This window comes from Mesoplodon mirus, assembly GCF_964341445.2.
Source record: "Mesoplodon mirus genome assembly, chromosome: 8".
Taxonomy (NCBI): Eukaryota; Metazoa; Chordata; class Mammalia; order Artiodactyla; family Ziphiidae; genus Mesoplodon; species Mesoplodon mirus.
The window spans coordinates 68,097,946-68,116,973 of record NC_138984.1 but is presented as its reverse complement, the minus strand read 5'-3'; the positions used below and the strand labels follow the sequence as shown (position 1 = coordinate 68,116,973).

Below are 19,028 nucleotides of genomic sequence, written 5' to 3'. Positions count from 1 at the left end.
TGGCCAGAGGAAAAGAGACTCGCTGACCAATCTCCTGTTAAAGTCCATACCACAAAGGTCAAATGGACCCTTAATGCTGCTGGTTAATGACCTGCTATTTTCCTAGTCCATTCACTTTCTCACTCCCCTAGAGGATGTCTTTGTAGTCTGAGTGAGTAGTGCAGCCCACCAGCCATCCAGCCCACCACCCCCCCATTAGTGTCGTAAAGTCCAGCTTATCTCCCTCAAAAACATTTTTTTATTTTAATTAATCTCTGACTCAGTAATTCTACCTCTAGGACCCTATCCCAAATAATTAGAGAGCTATACAAATATATATATGTCCAAGGATATTTATTGAAACAATATTTATGAAAACTACCTATAATTCCCACAATAAAGACAGGCTTACATAAAGTATGGAACAATCATAGCATGGACAGTTTACAGAATACTGTAAATGAAATCATGTTTTTGCAGAATACTCAATGATAGGGGAAAGCGTGTACACCGTAAAGTTCAATGGTAAAAAATCCAAGATATCAAATTGTACATAAGCAGCATTCCAAAATTTGAAATACAAATACATATAGATACATATATACATATACCACACATCAAAAAATGACTAAAAGAAAAATATATGAATGTTAGTGCTTGTTATTTTTATGCAATGGGATTATGGGAGATTTTATTCCCTCATTTAAAGTTTTCTGTATTTTCCAATTTTCCCCAAATTATCAGGTATTGCTTTCACATTTAGAAAAATAATAAATAAATGTTAATAATAATATAAAAGTGAGATCAAAGGGGCTCCAAAAGATAGAAACATAAATGCGGAATGTCTTTCTTTGCTTTATAAATGGCTAAATCTTCCAGCTAAAAAGTTTTTATTTCCAGGAGAAGTAGTACTTGTATTCTTTCCTTGACTGGATTTGGATAGAGGATCCACTGCAACATATTTGATTTGGAAACCTCCTGCTGTCACTGAAGCATCACTTAGAAACTTCAGGGTCATGACATTTCCTGGGGAGGAGGAGGATGCAAAAGAACCAAGATGTTACTCTCCTTCAATTTGGCTGACAATTCAAAGACTCATTCTCATAGGAGAATATAAAAATTCATGAACAAGACTCCCAGAATTCAGAACTAGATTCTCAAGCTGTAGAGTCTGTAGTTTCACTGCCAACTGGGACCAGGACTGTCATATTTTTTCCTGTGGCTCTCCAATCTGTCCTAGAGGAAATTTTGTCTATTCTGTTTTCAAAGGTATTATTTGTAGAAGGTACATCCATAGAATTACAGGAGAATGGCAGGCAGTTCAAACCATTAAGATATGCATGGATTATTTACTAAATGATGGCAACAAGCCTTGCATTTGTTAAAAAAAAAAAAAAGCCCACAAAGCTAGATCCTTTTACACAAAGCACCTAACTACATTTTACCTGCATTAAAGACCAAAATGTACCAAAAACAAAAAGGAAAAATGTTATTGTATAAAATAAATATAGGAATATTTTTCTTTTTCAGGAGGGAAAGACCTTCTTAATCCAGATCACAAATCCAGAATTCATTACAAAAACCCCATATATATATAAGATGAAAGGCACAGCTTTAAGTGCCTTTCATCTTATTTTCCAAAGCAACACTATGAGGTGGATACTATTAAAATAGTCATTTTTATAGATGAAATTGAGGCACAGAAAACGTGAGTAGCTTGCCCAAGGCCACAGGGTTATAAATGGCAGAACCAGGTTTGAGTTCAGAGTTCATCCTGTGGTTCACTGTACTTTTCTCAAACTTGAAAGAGTTGTTTAAATTTTTAAAAAAAAAATTTTTTTTTTTTCAGATTACTCAACTGGTTAAAATACAAATTGACACTGTAGGGCTAGTGCTAATTTGGTGACATCTATCCACATCTAAGTGCACATCACCTATGATCCCAAAATTTCACTTCTAGAAATTTACTTTTTAAAAATAAAATAGCACTACAAAATAGAGGTTTAAAAATGGCTAGTGAAATGTTCAATAGCAAAAGAAAAAAAAATCAAAAACAACCACCTTCAGGATGTTAAATATTGGTATATGACAAATTATGGTACCTATTAGGTAGTCATTAAAAAGAATTAGAATGATCTAAATATTATACTCTGACTTGAAAATAGCTCCATGGTCTCCATGTATTGATATATAATGTTTGTATAATACAGGAAGACATCTGGAAGGACGGTCACCACATAGTTATACAATGCCTTTCTTGGGTGGGGAGAGATGAGAAGAGATTCTTTCTTTATATACCTTTTTTTTAAAGTGGTACAGTAATGGGTAATTTTTAGTTTATTTATTTTCTGTTTTTGTTTTTTAATATAAATATCCAGGGGTGAGTAAGTATATATTTAAGAAGAAAACTAAATCAAAATGTTAACAGCATTACGCTTGACTGATAGGATAATACTTTAAACATATTTTATATCTTCTTTTTCTATTACTTTGTATCAATGTATTCTTCCTGCTGTTTTGCTAAATCTTTGGCTTTTTATTTAACTATGCTCTTTTCTGTTGATTTGTTTCTCTTTGAATAATAAATTGTGTGGGTTTTTCTTTTTTTAGTTCCTTGCAGTTGTTCAAGAAAAACACTGATTTGGTGTTACATTTGGAGTAAGTTTTGTCTGTTTTGAACAAAACAAGAAAAATATTAAGTTTCAGGCTTCTTTTTGACTCTCCCTCTGTTTCATTTTGTTTTTATTTTAAAAATAGGATTCTCACCCCCCAACTACCTCCTACATCTCATAAAATGTCTTCTTTTAGTTTTCTGTTAACATAAAATATGTTGTCAAGTAAAGAATAAAAGATAAATAAAAAGTTTAACAGATTATTCTTCCTAGGGAGGCTGTAACAGAGTAATGAATTCATAAATTTTAAGCATTCCAAGACTGAACAAGAATTTCCATCTCTTGTAATGATTCATAAATGAGAATTGTGTGCACTGCAAAGCTAGGGTGTGGGACTAATTTTAGCTAGTAGTATCTCAGCTTAAGGACTGCTTAGAAATTGCAACTCAATGTAGGTTTGTTGTTTTTAGTTGGAGAAGTATTGTGATAATATTTTATGATGTGGAGGAAAAATAGAGCAAGTCAGAATGCCAGGGACTTCCCTGGTGGTGCAGTGGTTAAGAATCTGCCTGCCATGCAGGGGACACAGATTCAGGCCTTGGTCCGGGAAGATCCCACATGTCGCGGAGCAGCTAAGCCCATGCGCCACAGCTACTGAGCTTGTGCTCTAGAGCCCGCGAGCCACAACTACTGAGCCCATGTGCCACAACTACTGAAGCCAGCGTGCCTAGAGCCCGCGCTCTGCAACAAGAGAAGCCACTGCAATGAGAAGCCCCCGCACCACAACAAAGAGTAGCCCAGCTCGCGGCAACTAGAGATAGCCCACGTGCAGCAACGAAGACCCAACGCAGCCAAAAATAAATAAATTAATTAATTCAAAAAATTAAAAACAAAAAAAGAATGCCAATTACTGGTGCTGGTGATGAAAATAAAAATGAAATGAAGACATCTAAGAAAGTAAAAGTTCATAGAAAGTAGCAGTTTGAGGCAATAGCAATGGTATTGCTTATTGAGATAAATGTATGCTGCTACAGGGACATTTCTTGAGGTACATTTCAAGGAACAAAGTCACACAAAATAATTAGCAAGAGGAAAAAGATTTGGAAAACATTGCCTACTATAGCTAGCCTTTTTAGATTTACCATGCATAATTAGCATAGTAAAAATTCTCTGACATCTTCTAATAAAGAAACCTGTTTCACATTGTTTAATCCAATATTTCCCAAATTTACTTGACCTTAGAGCCCTTTTCTCATGTAATATCTATTAAAAACATCTAACAGAACTGTGTTCTTCACAAGACTCTCTGGGGATTGCTGTACTAATGTGAAAATGCAATACATATGATGTAAAAATTTTTTCAGTGATAGAAGGTATTTTTAACAACTTTACAAATTACTTCAATCCTTTATCAATGAAAAGTTTGGACCTTTTATTACCACATTTTACGGGAATTATAAGCTACAGCAGTATTTATGGATTTGCAGATTCAAGACTATCTCAGACTGCATTTCCTGCAAATAACCAGAGTACACATTTTTAGTGCAAGGAGTTGGTAAAAGTCTTTAAGTATAAATAAGCACTTCTTTGCCTTTCACAAGCTAGCAAGCTATATCTGTCTTCAGCTCTCTCAACTTTATAAAGTATATAGTAATAACTACTGGGTCCTTCATTTTCACTGATACTGAGAAAGCAAATCATAGTTTTGTTCTTCAATTTAGAGGCATTACCTGTACTAATGATGTCTTCTGGAAGCTCATCTCCACAGTATCTGAAAGAGAATTTTTTAAAAAGAGAGGTCACATGAATGATTATTATATAGCTATTGCAAGTGGCTCTTACTGATAATTGACGTACTTTATTTCCCCTAAGTAATGGCTCATTTTTCTATTATTTTACAACATTTTATTGTTATATTTATTTATTTTTACTTGAATTTGTAAGAGAGAAGAGAGGTTAAAACATTGTTTGAAATATCCTTCTCACAGTATTAATGAGATTCTTAAGAAAGAATTTGTGGCATTACTGTGTGTCTACAAAGCTTTTTGTGTGATAGACAATTTGAATCTATTTGGAAATTTTAAAAATTTGTTTCTGATTAATCTCATAAAGTTTTCTTCACAGTTAGAGAAGAATGGGTGTATGACTGATTTAAAAGGGAAAGAATTACGTTGGACCTTATAGACATAAGAAGGTGTGATTTTTATCTGAATCATGGCTTGAAAGGAATTCCCTTGCACATGATAATATAAAAAGTAAGGGTTTTTATCAGTTTCTAAAACAATGTAATTTATTCCTGAGAGGGAGAAAGTCTATTCTAAAGGTAAATCACACAATATAATCCAATAAATAACAAATTAGCCTGTAGATTAAAAAATCATTTATGATTTTTTTTTTTTTTTTTTTTTTTTTTGCTGTGCGCGGGCCTCTCACTGTTGTGGCCTCTCCCGCTGCGGAGCAGAGGCTCTGGACGCGCAGGCTCAGCAGCCATGGCTCACGGGCGCAGCCGCTCCGCGGCCTGTGGGATCCTCTCGGACCGGGGCACGAACCTGTGTCCCCTGCATCAGCAGGCGGACTCTCAACCACTGCGCCACCAGGGAAGCCCCATTTGTGATTTTGTCTAGAGCTGTAATTGATTTCTGAAACTAGGTTTAGAATAAAAATGTTACCTTAATTCCCAAGGTAGGAGGTCCACTCTTTCAAAAAAGACTTTGTTCTTAATTCCTCCAACCCTACTTCTAGTCTTCTTCAAACTATTTTAAAAAACTATATATTTTTTCTATAGTAGTAGTCTCAGCTAAAGAACAAAACAAAACAAAAACCACTTTCCATCCAAAAATTGCTGTTCATTTATGCAACAAATGCCTTTGTTTTTCTTTGTATTTAAGTTACAGATTTCAAAGTCAATAAAAAGATATTGTCTGTCATTTTTAATTATCCCCACTACTATTTTCTTTCATTAAATTACTATTATGGATAATAGAGAATTGATAACTGATAATCTATTGATAATGGATAGTCTAAAATACACATTATTAAGTGGGGACCTGAATACATAAAACACCTTAACTGTACACTCTTTAATTTACAATATTTTGTAAAATATTGCAAATTTTTGTATTGTAAAATTTAAACTATGTTAAAGATATGGATGGGAACACAAAAAAAATGTGTCCCAGCATGTTAAAAAACCCAGGGAAAAATACTGAGGAAAGAAATACTTGTTTTTTATGGCAAAGAAAGTTATTTTTAAAAAGATATCCAGAAGGGATGTGGGAACAGATGTATATGTATGACTGATTCACTTTGTTATAAAGCAGAAACTAAAAAAAAAAAAAAAAAAAAGAACTAAAAAAAAAAAGATATCCATTGTATATTTAGCTAAACTATATGAGAGGAGGGGCTTTAGTTTACTTATTTGCCTTATATCCATAATGCTTAGTACACTGCTTTGTACACAGAAGAAAGGCAACAATTATTGAATTTATAATTATTTTTAGGAGGTTGACAGAAATCAGAACATTTAAAACCCCCCCAAAATTTCCCAACTCATATATCTTCTTTCTCCTGTTAGTCAAATCTTGAGGTCTTTATAAATAGAATATGTAACTAATTGTTACAACTTAACAAATCAAAAAGCAGCTATAACTATTTTAATAAGTAGACATAGCAGCTGACTATGGCTTGTTATGAGTAACGGAGCAAAAAAAAGTTGTGGTTAAAAAAGGATACTCTGGGCTTCCCTGGTGGTGCAGTGATTGGGAGTCTGCCTGCCAGTGCAGGGGACATGGGTTCGAGCCCTGGTCTGGGAGGATCCCACATGCCGTGGAGCAGCTGGCCCCGTGAGCCACAGTTGCTGAGCCGGCGTGTCTGGAGCCTGTGCTCCGCAACGGGAGAGGCCGCGATGGTGAGAGGCTCGCGCACCACGATGAGGAGTGGCCCCCGCTTACCGCAGCTAGAGAGAGCCCTCGCGCAGAAACGAAGACCCAACACAGCCATAAATAAATAAATAAAATTAAAAAAAAAAAAAGGATACTCTGGGGCTTCCCTGGTGGCGCAGTGATTAAGAATCCACCTGCCAATGCAGGGGACACGGGTTCAAGCCCTGGTCCGGGAAGATCCCACATGCCACGGAACAGCTAAGCCCATGCGCCACAACTACTGAGCCTACGCTCTAGAGCCCGTGAGCCACAACTACTGAAGCCCACACGCCTAGAGCCTGTGGTCCACAACAAAGAGAAGCCACCCCAATAAGAAGCCCGCGCACCACAACAAAGAGTAGCCCAGCTTGCCACAACTAGAGAAAGCCCACGTGCAGCAACGAAGACCCAACTCAGCCAAAAATAAATAGATGAATAAATTAATTTTTTAAAAAAGGATACTCTGTTGCAGGAGAATAGATAAACTGGAAAATCAGTGTTGTAGGGACAGTTGGAGAGAAATAAAAGAAACATCATTCAAAATATTGGATGTTCATTAGCTTCCTGTATGGAGAAACAATACATACCTTCCCACAAAGCCATGGACATCATCGTAACTGTCATATATTTCAACATAGTCAGCCAAGCAAGCTGGGTCATCTTCAAGGTCAAAGTCCAAAAAACTCAGGTGAATACGCTGACCATACTTGAGTCTAATGTGCCAGTAGCAGATTTGGTTATCATCATACTCATTTGGGAAGCCTGGAGTTTTAAAAATTTGCTTTGGATCTGTGAAGACACCACCACACTCCTTTGCTGAAAAGAGAAAAAAAAATGATAAGAAAGCATTTTTTAAAAATGATTCCTACTTTAAAAAAGATATTCATTTCTTTTCTTTCTTTTTTTTTTTTTGTGGTACGCGGACCTCTCACTATTGTGGCCTCTCCCGTTGTGGAGCACAGGCTCCGGACGCGCAGGCTCAGCGGCCATGGCTCACGGGCCTAGCTGCTCCGCGGCATGTGGGATCCTCCGGGACTGGGGCACGAACCCGTGTCCCCTGCATCGGCAGGAGGACTCTCAACCACTGCGCCACCAGGGAAACCCATGATATTCATTTCTTAGTATCCATCTATTTAGTACTTCTTAAGAAATAAAAATAAAATGATTTAATATATAGCATCCATAGTATATTGTGTGTAACTGTAGCTAAAGAATAAATGTTTTTTCATTAATAGTTGCTAAATTCTCTAAAATGAACATAGACCACTTTTTAATTTTTTTTGTTCTAACTTTTAAAAAATTAATTCATTTTTGGCTGCGTTGGGTCTTCGTTGCTGCGCGCGGGCTTTCTTTAGTTGCAGCGAGCGGGGGCTACTCTTTGTTTCGGTGCGTGGGCTTCTCCTTGGGGTGGCTTCTCTTGTTGCGGAGCACAGGCTCTAGGCACGTGGGCTTCAGTAGTTATGGCAGGCAGGCTCCAGAGCACAGGCTCAGTAGTTGTGGCGCATGGGCTTAATTGCTTCGTGGCATGTGGGATCTTCGAGGACCAGGGCTCGAACCTGTGTCCCCTGCATTGGCAGGGAGATTCTTAACCACTGTGCCACAAGGAAAGTCCCCACTTGTGAGTTTTTTAAAAAGTAAAAGAGCAAGAAAGAATAATAATTGTGCTCCTGTTGACACTTTTGCTCTGTTTACATTTTAAGCATAGGATGCATGTCTTATGTGTACACTTAAATGTGTTTTGACAAATACATATGCCCATATTACCAACAGCCCAATCAAGATGACAGGGATTTTGTTCTGTGGTGTCACCACTGTGTCTTCAGGGACTCAGACACTTAGAATAATGAGTCCAGTAAATTCTGTTTGGAAAATCAGTATAGAATATGAAGGTCACTTAGGGAATTTGAAGGTCACTCTAATCCAGTTAAAGAGAATAATTTATAATCATTCTGTACTCCTTTTACTGGTTTAAATTAGCACCTTAATCCTAATACTATTTGAGGATTTGGTGGAGATATCCATGTTGGTTTTTTCAAGTCTTTTACCATTTCATAGATTTCTGTCCTGTCCCATAACCTGTTATAAGAACAAACAATCTCTACCAGAACAGTGATTTTACAGTATTCCTAGAGAGAAAGCTGTGGAAGGGCCCCAGTTAATTTTAATTCCATATCACCTAAATGTCTAGTGTCTTGAAAAAAAGATACAAACTGGAAACTCAAAAATAATCTGAGTGGTGGTGATGGTAGTGGTGACTCTGGATAGCATTCAAAAGTATTTTTTATTATATCAATTAGAGGGTTTTTTTTTTTTTTTTTGGCTGTGCCACGCAGCTCGCAGGATCTTAGTTCCCTGACCAGGGATCCAACCTGTGCCCTTGGCAGTGAAAGTGCCGAGTTCTAACCACTGGACCGCCAGAGAATTCCCCAATTAGAAGTTTTTTTACAAGAATATTCTCCTTTATAATAACTATTACAATAAAAAATTGTGTTAGAATCCTTAACACCATAGAAGTAAAGGAAGCTTATCACCCCAGGGCAGAACAGGCTCTTAGAAAGGCAAGGAAGTGACAAAAGAGGGTCAGGGATCTAGTCTGAGCTCTGCGTCCAGTCTATACCTCAGTTTCTTCATTGGTAAAATAAATATAGTCATGCCTCTCCTGTTACCTCCCTCACAGGACTATTCTGAGGATAAAATATAAAGGATAGCTTAAGAGTATTATGCAAAGTGTAAGCTATTCTTATTGTATTATTAAATATTATATAATACATAGTTTATATGTGCACATAAGCATGTACAGTGCCCTCTTTGGGAGTGATTTTCTCTGTCCCATAGCATCCTATCTTTGATGTATATATCAATAGATTAGGAAAAATATTCAAATATTGAACTAATTTTTTTTTATATTTAGCTATATCTATTCAACTCTATACTTCATGTTACATATAATTATTGCCTCATCTCTTGCTTATTTAGAAAATGACAGATTTATAAAGCAGGCTGGGTCCCTGAGGACTGACAGCTAATTGGTTAAGAAGTATTCATACAGGAGGCAGTCGGCATCATGCCACACATTCGGAACTTGAATGAGCAAGCTGACTTCTGAACACTTCTGAATGACCCTATTCTTCCTTGCTTCAATCAACTCTAACTTGGTGGTATTGATTAATTAATAATCATTGCTTTATTTTTCTGATACCATTATGATTTTTTTCATTCCAATTATTTTTCAATGAACTGTTCTCCCAGTGCTAGTTCAGGGGGCCCCCAGTCCCTTTCAGGTTGACCACATCCTAAATAATCAGTATATCACTGAATCCAAAAGTAAGCTGAGACTTGAGTAAGCACAAGTCTCCCAGGATTCTGTACACACATTCCCAGAGTAAAAAGCATTCAGCCTCTATGAGAAACAAAAGCAACTTATAAAAATGTGTAAATTAAGGTGGCATTCTTATAAAAGGGCAATGAAATACTGTAAGAATCTTTCCATTTATACTTCTACATCTTCCTTAGACTTTGACCTTTGGAAATGATTGAGTAGATGCTCAGAGATCCTGAAGTTTATCAATCAAAAGAATCAGATAATATATTTGGAAATAGAAGTTACTCTTAAGAATAAAAAGAGAGTTGCCTGTATAAATATATTTAAGAAAAAGGAAGAGAGGAAGAGAGAAAGAGAAGAAAAGAAGATATATGAATTATTAACAATGACTAAATATAGGACTAAATATAGTATACTGTAGGCTTAAAGTATGTCAAAGTGATTTGAAAGTTATAGTCTATATGAATGTACATGTTATTCATATTTTTTGAATTTTATTTATTTTCTTTATACAGCAGGTTCTTCTTAGTTATCTATTTTATGCATATTAGTATATATATGTCAATCCCAATCTCCCAATTCATCCCCCCCCCCATTTATTCATATTTTGTCTCAAGTGGGAATAGGTAACAGCTCTAGGAAAAATTCTTTACTACTTGGAGTATACATTATTGTGAGGTATAGGTTGGTTGCAAATGTGAGAAACTGTTCTCCAATGGTTAATACTATTAAATAATAAATTCTATAATAATATGCTAGAACTTCACTGTAATCTCCTACTTTGTCATGGACATTCTCTAAGGTAGATCCAAATGGGATACCACCTGAGGATGTTTATGATCATATATGTGGGAAATACTTTGTAACATGTTGTAACACTTTGTAATATTATCCTGGGGGAAATACATCCCAGAACAACAGTCTACTTTTTTCTCCAACAGCATTGACCAAGAATTACTGTTTATAATAATTATAATGTGTTAATTTTCTCTTTAAAGTTTTCCTAGCTGCAATCAACCATGGAAAAAGAATATGAATAAACAGGTACTTACAATAATAACTAGCATATCCAGTATATATTTGTTAAAACAAACCACAGAGTGAGGGTTGCTTAGTTTGGAAGTTTAAGAATTTATGCCCAAAAAGAAATTAGGGAAAAACTTTGTTTATTGTCTCCTTTTTCTCATTCAATTAAAGGGATAATTTTGAACAGTTAACATTTGGTAGTACTACTTCATAGTTTTAGCTAATTAAAGGTGACAAGTTTATAATCTTTTTTTTTTTTTTTTTGTCCTTTGTAATCAGGAAGTTCCCTGGCACAGAAAAGAATTAAGTCGTGATCTCACCTGCCTGCTAATTACTGGCTGTCTGAAAGTTACTTAAGCTCTTGAACTTTAGTTTCCTGAATTCTAAAAAGGGTATAACAATAAAGTGACAGTGTGGATGAAGAGACATAAGTCAGTGTGTGGCACAGCATAATCATTCTATGAATGGTAGTTGTTATTAATAATTATCGTTACTAAATTGCTCTGTCTCTGGAAGAAGAAGTCATTTCTTTTTACTAACCTCTTAACAACCTGTACCTGTTTTTTTGTTTGTTTGTTTTTGTTTTTTGCAGTACGCGGGTCTCTCACTGTTGTGGCCTCTCCCATTGCAGAGCATAGGCTCCGGACGCGCAGGCTCAGCGGCCATGGCTCACAGGCCCAGCAGCTCTGCGGCATGTGGGATCTTCCCGGACCGGGGCACGAACCTGTGTCCCCTGCATCGGCAGGCGGACTCTCAACCGCTGCGCCACCAGGGAAGCCCCCTGTACCTGTTTTTATATAGTATAAAATTATTGTTTTTGACAAACCATGTGGGTTGTAGCAATAAGCATCCCATCTTTCACTTCTGTTCAGACGGACTCCGTAATCAATAATACCAGTTTTTCCAAATCCACAGTTGGGCCCTGGCTTCACAATGGGGTATCCAACTCTGCCCTTGGCCATCCACCCAGCAGCACAGATGTGAAATCCTGCAAGAGAATGGAAGGGTAATGGCTTAACTGGTTATTCCCTCAGCTGAGTGAATGTCATCTCAACCAAGATGGCCCCTTGCAACAGGGACAGTGTCTTAACTGACCAAATCCACTTCATATAAAAGGGGAAGAACTGTTTTCTTAAAAAATAAAGTTTGAACATATATAAAAGTTCTTGTGGGCTTCCCTGGTGGCACAGTGGTTGAGAGTCCGCCTGCCGTTGCAGGGGACGCGGGTTCGTGCCCTGGTCTGGGAAGATCCCACATGCCGCGGAGCGGCTGGGCCCATGAGCCATGGCCGCTGAGCCTGCTCCGCAACAGGAGAGGCCACAACAGTGAGAGGCCCGTGTACTGCAAAAAAAAAAAAAAAAAAAAAAAAAGTTCTTGTAACATCTGACTTTTACTAGAAAATGACATCTTACTTGGAAAACAAAAAAAAGCAGATGGATTAGGAAATAATAATACCATGGATATGAAAACAATCCAATTTCAGAGCTGGCTTCTTTTCACAAATGACCGAGCTAGTGCCATGAGTTAATTTCTGGAATTACCATCAATACTGAAAAAATTTTTTTCAGATGATAATTTCTCCTTCAGGATCAATCAGGATATCACTAATATTTAAAAAATTTGAATAGGGATAAAAGTACTCATACATTTCAAACAAAGCCTCAGCCTTGTTTTCCTTACTCAACTTTGGAGGCTGTTTTAATATTTGCCAATGCCACCCAAGAACGATTTGACTACAAGTCCCCCATGGCTAGTAATGTCTCTGGCCTTTGTATACCTCATTCCATTTACTGCGTCAGACACAGCCCTAAGGGTATAGACTGAGCAGTCATCTGGGGAGACTTTGGGGCATTTTCGAGAACACCTTTATTTTTGTCTTGGGTAATGTATAATAATAGTATGAGCTTTGCCAGGTATGTTCCTATCAGCAAAGGGATATCTTCAGTGGAGAAGAAAATTCTGAATTAGGGTGGCCTTTTGGATTCTCCTGAAAGTCCAGAAGAGACAGTAGCAACCCGGTTTTTTTAATATAAAGAAGCAAACAGCATTTGTTAATTACTGGGTTTTCACCAGGTGTCCTGACATCATCTTCCCAGTTTCTTTCATCTGCCACCTTACAACTTGCCTATCCTCCTTTTCTCATGGCTTTTGATCCTAAAGTACAAATGCATTCTCCCACTTAATGTAAAAAAAAGAAAAGGAAAAAACTGAAAATAATTGGGAAAAAAAATCCACTAAGTTCACTATTTCTTCTACCAAGTAAATTTCTTTGTAAGACACAACATAGTAGCATCATTTAACAGCTGAGGAAAATGACACACAGACGTCAAGCAGAGATAGAATGATATTAAAAATGAATAGCCATGGCATTAAAATTAATGAGGGGTTTAAATGATATCGAGATAATGATGTCTTCATTTTCTTTTGATGTTTATTTATGAGCTCCCAATGGGGTGCGACCCCAACTAAATTACTAGTAGTAGGAATTGTCTACCAGCTGTAGGCAGAGAAGATGGGAGAAGCTGGAGGAACTCTTAGCAGGGGTGGAGAGAAAAGTCTTAATAAGGGGTTGCAGGAAAGGTGGAAAATTTTTTTTCCAAGGGTGAAAAAGAAGAAGATTATTGTCAAAGCTGTTACCAATTTTTCTGGCTGCCTCTAACTGCTTGTAGGTGGCAAGACGGCCACCTTCATATTCACACACCGCCTTCGCTTCTGCATAGGTGAGCTTGTACTTGCCAGACCGCGCTTCTCTGTGGTACACGCCTGCTGCTTGTTCTGTGAATTCACAAAATGTCGTCAATGCACTTTTATCCATTCTTGTGGAACAAGGGAAATTTTGTGGCCTCAGCTGGAAGATTACATCAGCTATTGTTCCTGCCAAAGGGTTCCCTGGGTCAGCTGCCTTGAGTGGCTAAGTTTTCATTGTTAGAAAGCTTTGGGAAAAAAATATGAATGAGGGGAATTTGGGGGGACATAGATAGAAACTTGAGGCTAAATTATTTTTTGAACTGATAACCTGAAAGAAAGTTTTAACACAACATTGTATTTCTGCATTATCCAAAGGTGATAGAGTTTTGACTTTTTTTTTGGGGGGGGGCTTTGTTTTAAAAACTTGGAAAGGTAAGCAATAGGAAAAGAAAAGGAGTTGAAGGCAAAAGAAACCAATGAAAATTGGCTTACAATGAAGGAGAAAAGTAAGCCAAAATATCCATTTGAGGGAAATGACTAATGCAATATAATTGAGAATTTAGTAAACAAATCAAAAACTGAGGAAAAGTTTAAAGGAATCCAAAGCAAGCAAATATTACATTGAAGAAAAGAAAAATAGATTTAAATACAGCAGAGAAAAAGTGGGACACACCTAACTACCAGTTCCTAAGTTCTTTATCTGGTTTGTCTTTTTCGGTTCACATTTGTTCCCAACGTATTTCAGATAGTGTTAAGTCATACATGAGCTGTCTCCCAATAGATCACTGTTTAAAATGATTGTTTTAAGTTTGGAGTGCATTTTGCCATAGAAACAATGTGAAAAGATTCCCAAGACAATAGTCCTATGTTGACTGTCAGATTATTGTTAAGTCTTTGTCCCCTGACCTGTGCAATCAGCCACCATCAAGACCATTTCCAACGAGAACGTATGTTTCTTGGCATGCAGCAAGATATGAATCCAGCAGTATTAGAAATACTGTTCTTTACTCTCTTCCCCAGGCTGAAGTTGACAATGCCACAATTCAATAGGAGATGCTGCTTGGCATTTTTCTGGACTCCCAAGGGATACTGCTCTTATACCTTATATGGAAAAAGCCTGTCATTAATACACAGTACCTTAGTGCATCTGATACTTATAGGTCAGAGAACACAAGGAACATCAAAGTCATTTTCCCCTTTGAGAGTCACCTACTTCCCAAGTGTCCTTCATAGGGTAAAGCCTCATTAACTAAACTTTTACTCGTTTCCAATTTGGCTGTTTTAAGAATATACCATGGGCTTCCCTGGTGGCGCAGTGGTTGAGAATCTGCCTGCTAATGCAGGGGACACAGGTTCGAGCCGTGGTCTGGGAGGATCCCACATGCCGCGGAGCAGCTGGGCCCGTGAGCCACAACTACTGAGCCTGCGTGTCTGGAGCCTGTGCTCCGCAACAAGAGAGGCCGCGATAGTGAGAGGCCCGCGCACCGCGATGAAGAGTGGCCCCCGCTTGCCACAACTAGAGAAAGCCCTCGCACAGAAATGAAGGCGCAACACAGCAAAAATAAATAAATTAATTAATAAACTCCTACCTACAACATCTTCTTTAAAAAAAAAAAAAAAAGAATATACCATGAGGTACTTTGATAGGTGCTGGGGATCAAGCCCTATTCTCAAGCAACTCAAGCACTAGTGGGCAATGCAGGTACATCTATTTTGAAGTACTGGGGTACTAAGGCTTTTAGCAGAGAAGGAGACATGTAGTGCTTACTAGTGTATTGTGATGGAGATTATTGTTACTTTTTAAAAATGTTAAAACTGTATCTGTTCTCTAAAAGATCTTTACTTGAAAAAAATTTTGTAGGAATTATTTTGTCTGCCAAGGTTTCTCAAACTAAGATTTCCGTGATATTTTACTCCAGAAATAAAAATATGATGTACTAAAAACATGACAGCAAGCTCCAAATGGAGTCCCTTATGCTAAGCCCCACATCACCAAACCAAGACTTAAGTATGGTTTCGGCTCACCCAGAAATGGAATCTTAAACCAGTCAGTCAGAAATCTCCTGATCACCACCAGTTAGGTCATCTGCCTGATAGACCCCTGCCATCCCCTGAAGGAAAGTAACCTTGCCATAACCAACCTGCTTTTTCACCTAGTAAAACTTCCTTCTGCCTGCTCCCTTCTGCCTATGAAAGTCTTGCATTTTGTACCACTCCTCGGAGCTCCTTTCTATCTGTTAGATTGGATGCTGCCAAATTCAAATGGATTTTTGCTCAGATAAATTCAAAATTTTAAGTGTGCTTCAGTTTTTCTTTTAACAGATGTTTGCAGGAAAAAAATAAATTAACAGAAAAAATTTTTTAAATAATTTTAAGTTTTCTTCCTGGTAGTTTTTCTTAAACTTTTGGCACCTCTTAAACTTGTCTAGTAATAAGATAGTAACTTAAATAGCAGAAATGTCTATGCTATAATTTTTAGTTTATTAAATAATATTAATATTCCACACTGTTCCTGAAAGAGACCCAAACTTCCCATTATTTTGCCTTATGAACAAGTTGAGAACCCTTGGCATGTGTACTTGACAGTTTTAAGCACACATTTATTTTAAAGTATTTCTCAATTCAGAATTTTAAACTACTAAGATGGTCCTTTGTACAAGGAGCCCTAATCTAAAAAATTTCACCTTTCAGAGGAAGTAATAATTTATTAATTTTTCTAGCTGTCATTCACTGAAATTAAAAATCTATTTAACCAGTAACTTCCTTTTCCTTTTAGTAAGTGGTGACACAATACTATGTTGGCTCTGATTTCTATTTCTGGTTCTACAGTGGACCAGTTGTGTGACCTTGTATAAATCACTGCCTGAGCTTCAGTTTCTTCATGTATCCAATGAGAATAATGACAGCTATTTTTTGGAATATATAAACCATAAGACCCATAAGCATAGCTTCTGTATCCTAGTAGGAGCTCATGATAATGTTGCTTTTCCCTTCTCCTTTTTTGGATTCAATACAATGGCTAAAAAGAATTGCTTATCTGTACATTTTTTGATTTTCATAATCCATTTAAACTAGTTGAAGTCTCTTGTCCTTAAGTGTCTTTTAAAAAATTACTATCTAAGGAATTAGAGGATACAAGAGTTAAAAATAAACCTTAGGGGTCCCTTACTTCAGACTTCTCATTTTACCAGTATGGGACTGAGACCAAGAATTTAAAGTGCCTTGTTCTTGATAGTTGCTAGCAGATTCCTGCCTTCTAATTCAACTCTCTTCCCTCCCTAAATAGTTTTCTAATACTACATTGGCCTAACCAACTGTAAACAATTTATGCTAGGCTGACTGATCAATAATTTTTCTCACATTGAAGCATGAAGCACTGTGCAATCACTCCGGGCCTCAAATGTGCAGTATACTATTAACAAACATTTGGGTTTGCTCCTTTCTATCTCTAGGACAGAACTCCTATTGTCTAGGTTTATATTTTGGTGATATACAACATCGCTTAAAAAAAAACAAAAAACAACTCCAAATTACTTGATCATTAGCAAATTTGACAGCATTTCAAAGTTTATCCATGTGGGTTTAATTCTTACTAGCTTTATGATCATCTTTGTCATTTCTGACAAATAGGTGTATATTTCCCAAGTTTGATGGTGTGCAATGAAAATAAAGAGACTTGCTCATTCCTCTAGTAAATTCCAGACCCCATCTTGGCCAAATGGATTGCACTGTTCAGCATGAAAGCTGTTCACTGGCTCAAACTGAAAAAAGAGGCTGCAAGGCTGTGCATTGCAATCGAGCTTTCTAATGAAATCCGCATGGCTGCAGTTATTACCAGAGAGAAACATGCTGAAAGGGAAAATATTCTATAACTATGTGCTGCTTAGCAAGCATAACAAGATCTAGGTTAATTTTGCTTTCTCTTTATTTCTCTATTTTATACAAGGATCTGTCAGTTTTCTTCTTGAGCAATTCAAATTTTTTTCACTATCAAACACAACAGTGAACATAAAGCAGTATTAATTTGTATCATGAGAATTAAAGCATTGTTTAGAGTACTATATGGGGTATTTTGGGTTTTCTCTATTTAGCCTTTTTTTGGTCTGTTGTTTATATTCACGGTTAGGTCTATGTCATTCCTTACATTTAACAAAACAAAACAACAAAAGAGACTTTCCTTGTCTAACAAAAGAGGTAGAAAAGTATTTAAATGGATAGCTCAAACAAAAGAAATCAAGTGGTAAGAATGCATCCAGAAATACAAGCTTTTTTCATTTTTTTCTATATTACAAGCTGGCTTTGTCAAATTTGTCAAAAGATGTTTGGAAAAAGCATGATATACACTACAGGTCAGAGTACATGGAGCAATGATTATAAAATTATTGTACATTCCAATTTACCTGTTGTAATTCTCTTATGGTTACCTGTTATGAAATCTGACTAGAAATGCATTGAAATGCAAACAAAATAATATATTGGTGGTTTTATTTTGTTAAGGAAACATTCTGCACTATACTACCACATCTTCTTTGAAATTTTTAAAGCATATTTTCATATGGAATATAAATATTAACCTCTATTTTCTACTGAGCTGTTCACTTTATAAAAAGCTATTTTAAAATTTTAGAAGGCAGAAACACTTTTTAAAAAATGATATATGCATTCCAGTAGCTATCTTTCCCAAGCATTTTCTTTGAAAACATCAGCCTTGAACAGAAGAGAAAAATTTACAGCTTTGATTCACTTCTCCATGAATTCAAAGAAGCGACTTTCCCAACAAGAAGCTCATGAGTGAAGTTTCTTACCAAGCCATATGGAGTTATGAAAAATTCCATTCTTGAATCCCCATCCGTGAGCCTCTTCCCACAGCAAGACAAATAAGTAAATTAAGATGATCATATCTCAGTTGTAGAGAAGGAATAGCCTGTTAGGGGCTGCTCAGGATAAATCCCCAGAGCAGAGGCTGAAATGTGTCTGAAACATCTGGTTTCCACATCTTTAAATGGTTTTTCTTTTTCTTTTTTTTTTTTTTTTTTAGCTGTGAGGTCAGCAAGTACTCTCCAATGGCATTTTCCTCTGTAGAGTTACACAATTAACTCACTGTCTGAGGCAAATTCTCTGACTCATTTGCATTGGCAACCAAAACTAAGGATATAGAATGATCATCTACATTTTAAAATTCACTTACTTTGAAAGGGGATCATTTATTCTATCTGTCATGGACACTTTTCTCTTAGGAAGTTTGTTTAACTTGGTGCAGATTCAGCAGTGGTTTCAAAACAACAAAAGAAAGACACCAGTAGGAATTTTAAGAGAAACCCTGAATATCTTATTTGCAGTAAGTCAATTATGTGGTATGGGGTTTGGGGTTAAACACTTGAACTTGACTCTGGTAATGTTACTTTAGTTTTCCTTAAACATTGCCAAGCTTGTATAGAAAGTTTGAAACAAAAAGTGTGCACAGCTGGCAAACTCTAAACT

General features: G+C 36.7%; 1 protein-coding gene across 2 annotated transcripts; it reads right to left on the bottom strand.

Moving 5' to 3' along the window:
• Nucleotides 1-326: 326 nt before the first annotated feature.
• On the bottom strand, nucleotides 327-18,724 carry TNFAIP6 (TNF alpha induced protein 6). 2 transcript variants are annotated; one of them, XM_082630829.1, is made up of 6 exons: nucleotides 18,353-18,724; nucleotides 13,497-13,634; nucleotides 11,686-11,847; nucleotides 7,099-7,327; nucleotides 4,322-4,362; nucleotides 327-1,005 (listed from the first exon to the last, which is right to left on the bottom strand). In XM_082630829.1, the coding sequence occupies exons 1-6, from the start codon at nucleotides 18,444-18,446 to the stop codon at nucleotides 836-838; spliced, it is 834 nt and encodes a 277-aa protein (XP_082486955.1). In that variant the 5' UTR covers nucleotides 18,447-18,724; the 3' UTR covers nucleotides 327-835. The 2 variants fall into 2 exon arrangements, with proteins under 2 accessions (XP_082486955.1, XP_082486956.1); XM_082630830.1 differs by lacking the exon at nucleotides 327-1,005 and adding an exon at nucleotides 4,026-4,105.
• Between the last annotated feature and the right edge of the window lie 304 nt (nucleotides 18,725-19,028).

Excerpts from the sequence above, each read along its gene's own strand:
- TNFAIP6 (XM_082630829.1), bottom strand. The coding sequence starts at position 18,446 with ATGATCATCTTAATTTACTTATTTGTCTTGCTGTGGGAAGAGGCTCAC. Across the intron at positions 11,848-13,496 it reads AGAGGCAGCCAGAAAAATTG|GATTTCACATCTGTGCTGCT; the intron begins GTAACAGCTTTG and ends ATTCTCTTGCAG. Across the intron at positions 4,363-7,098 it reads GTCCATGGCTTTGTGGGAAG|ATACTGTGGAGATGAGCTTC; the intron begins GTATGTATTGTT and ends ATTCTCTTTCAG.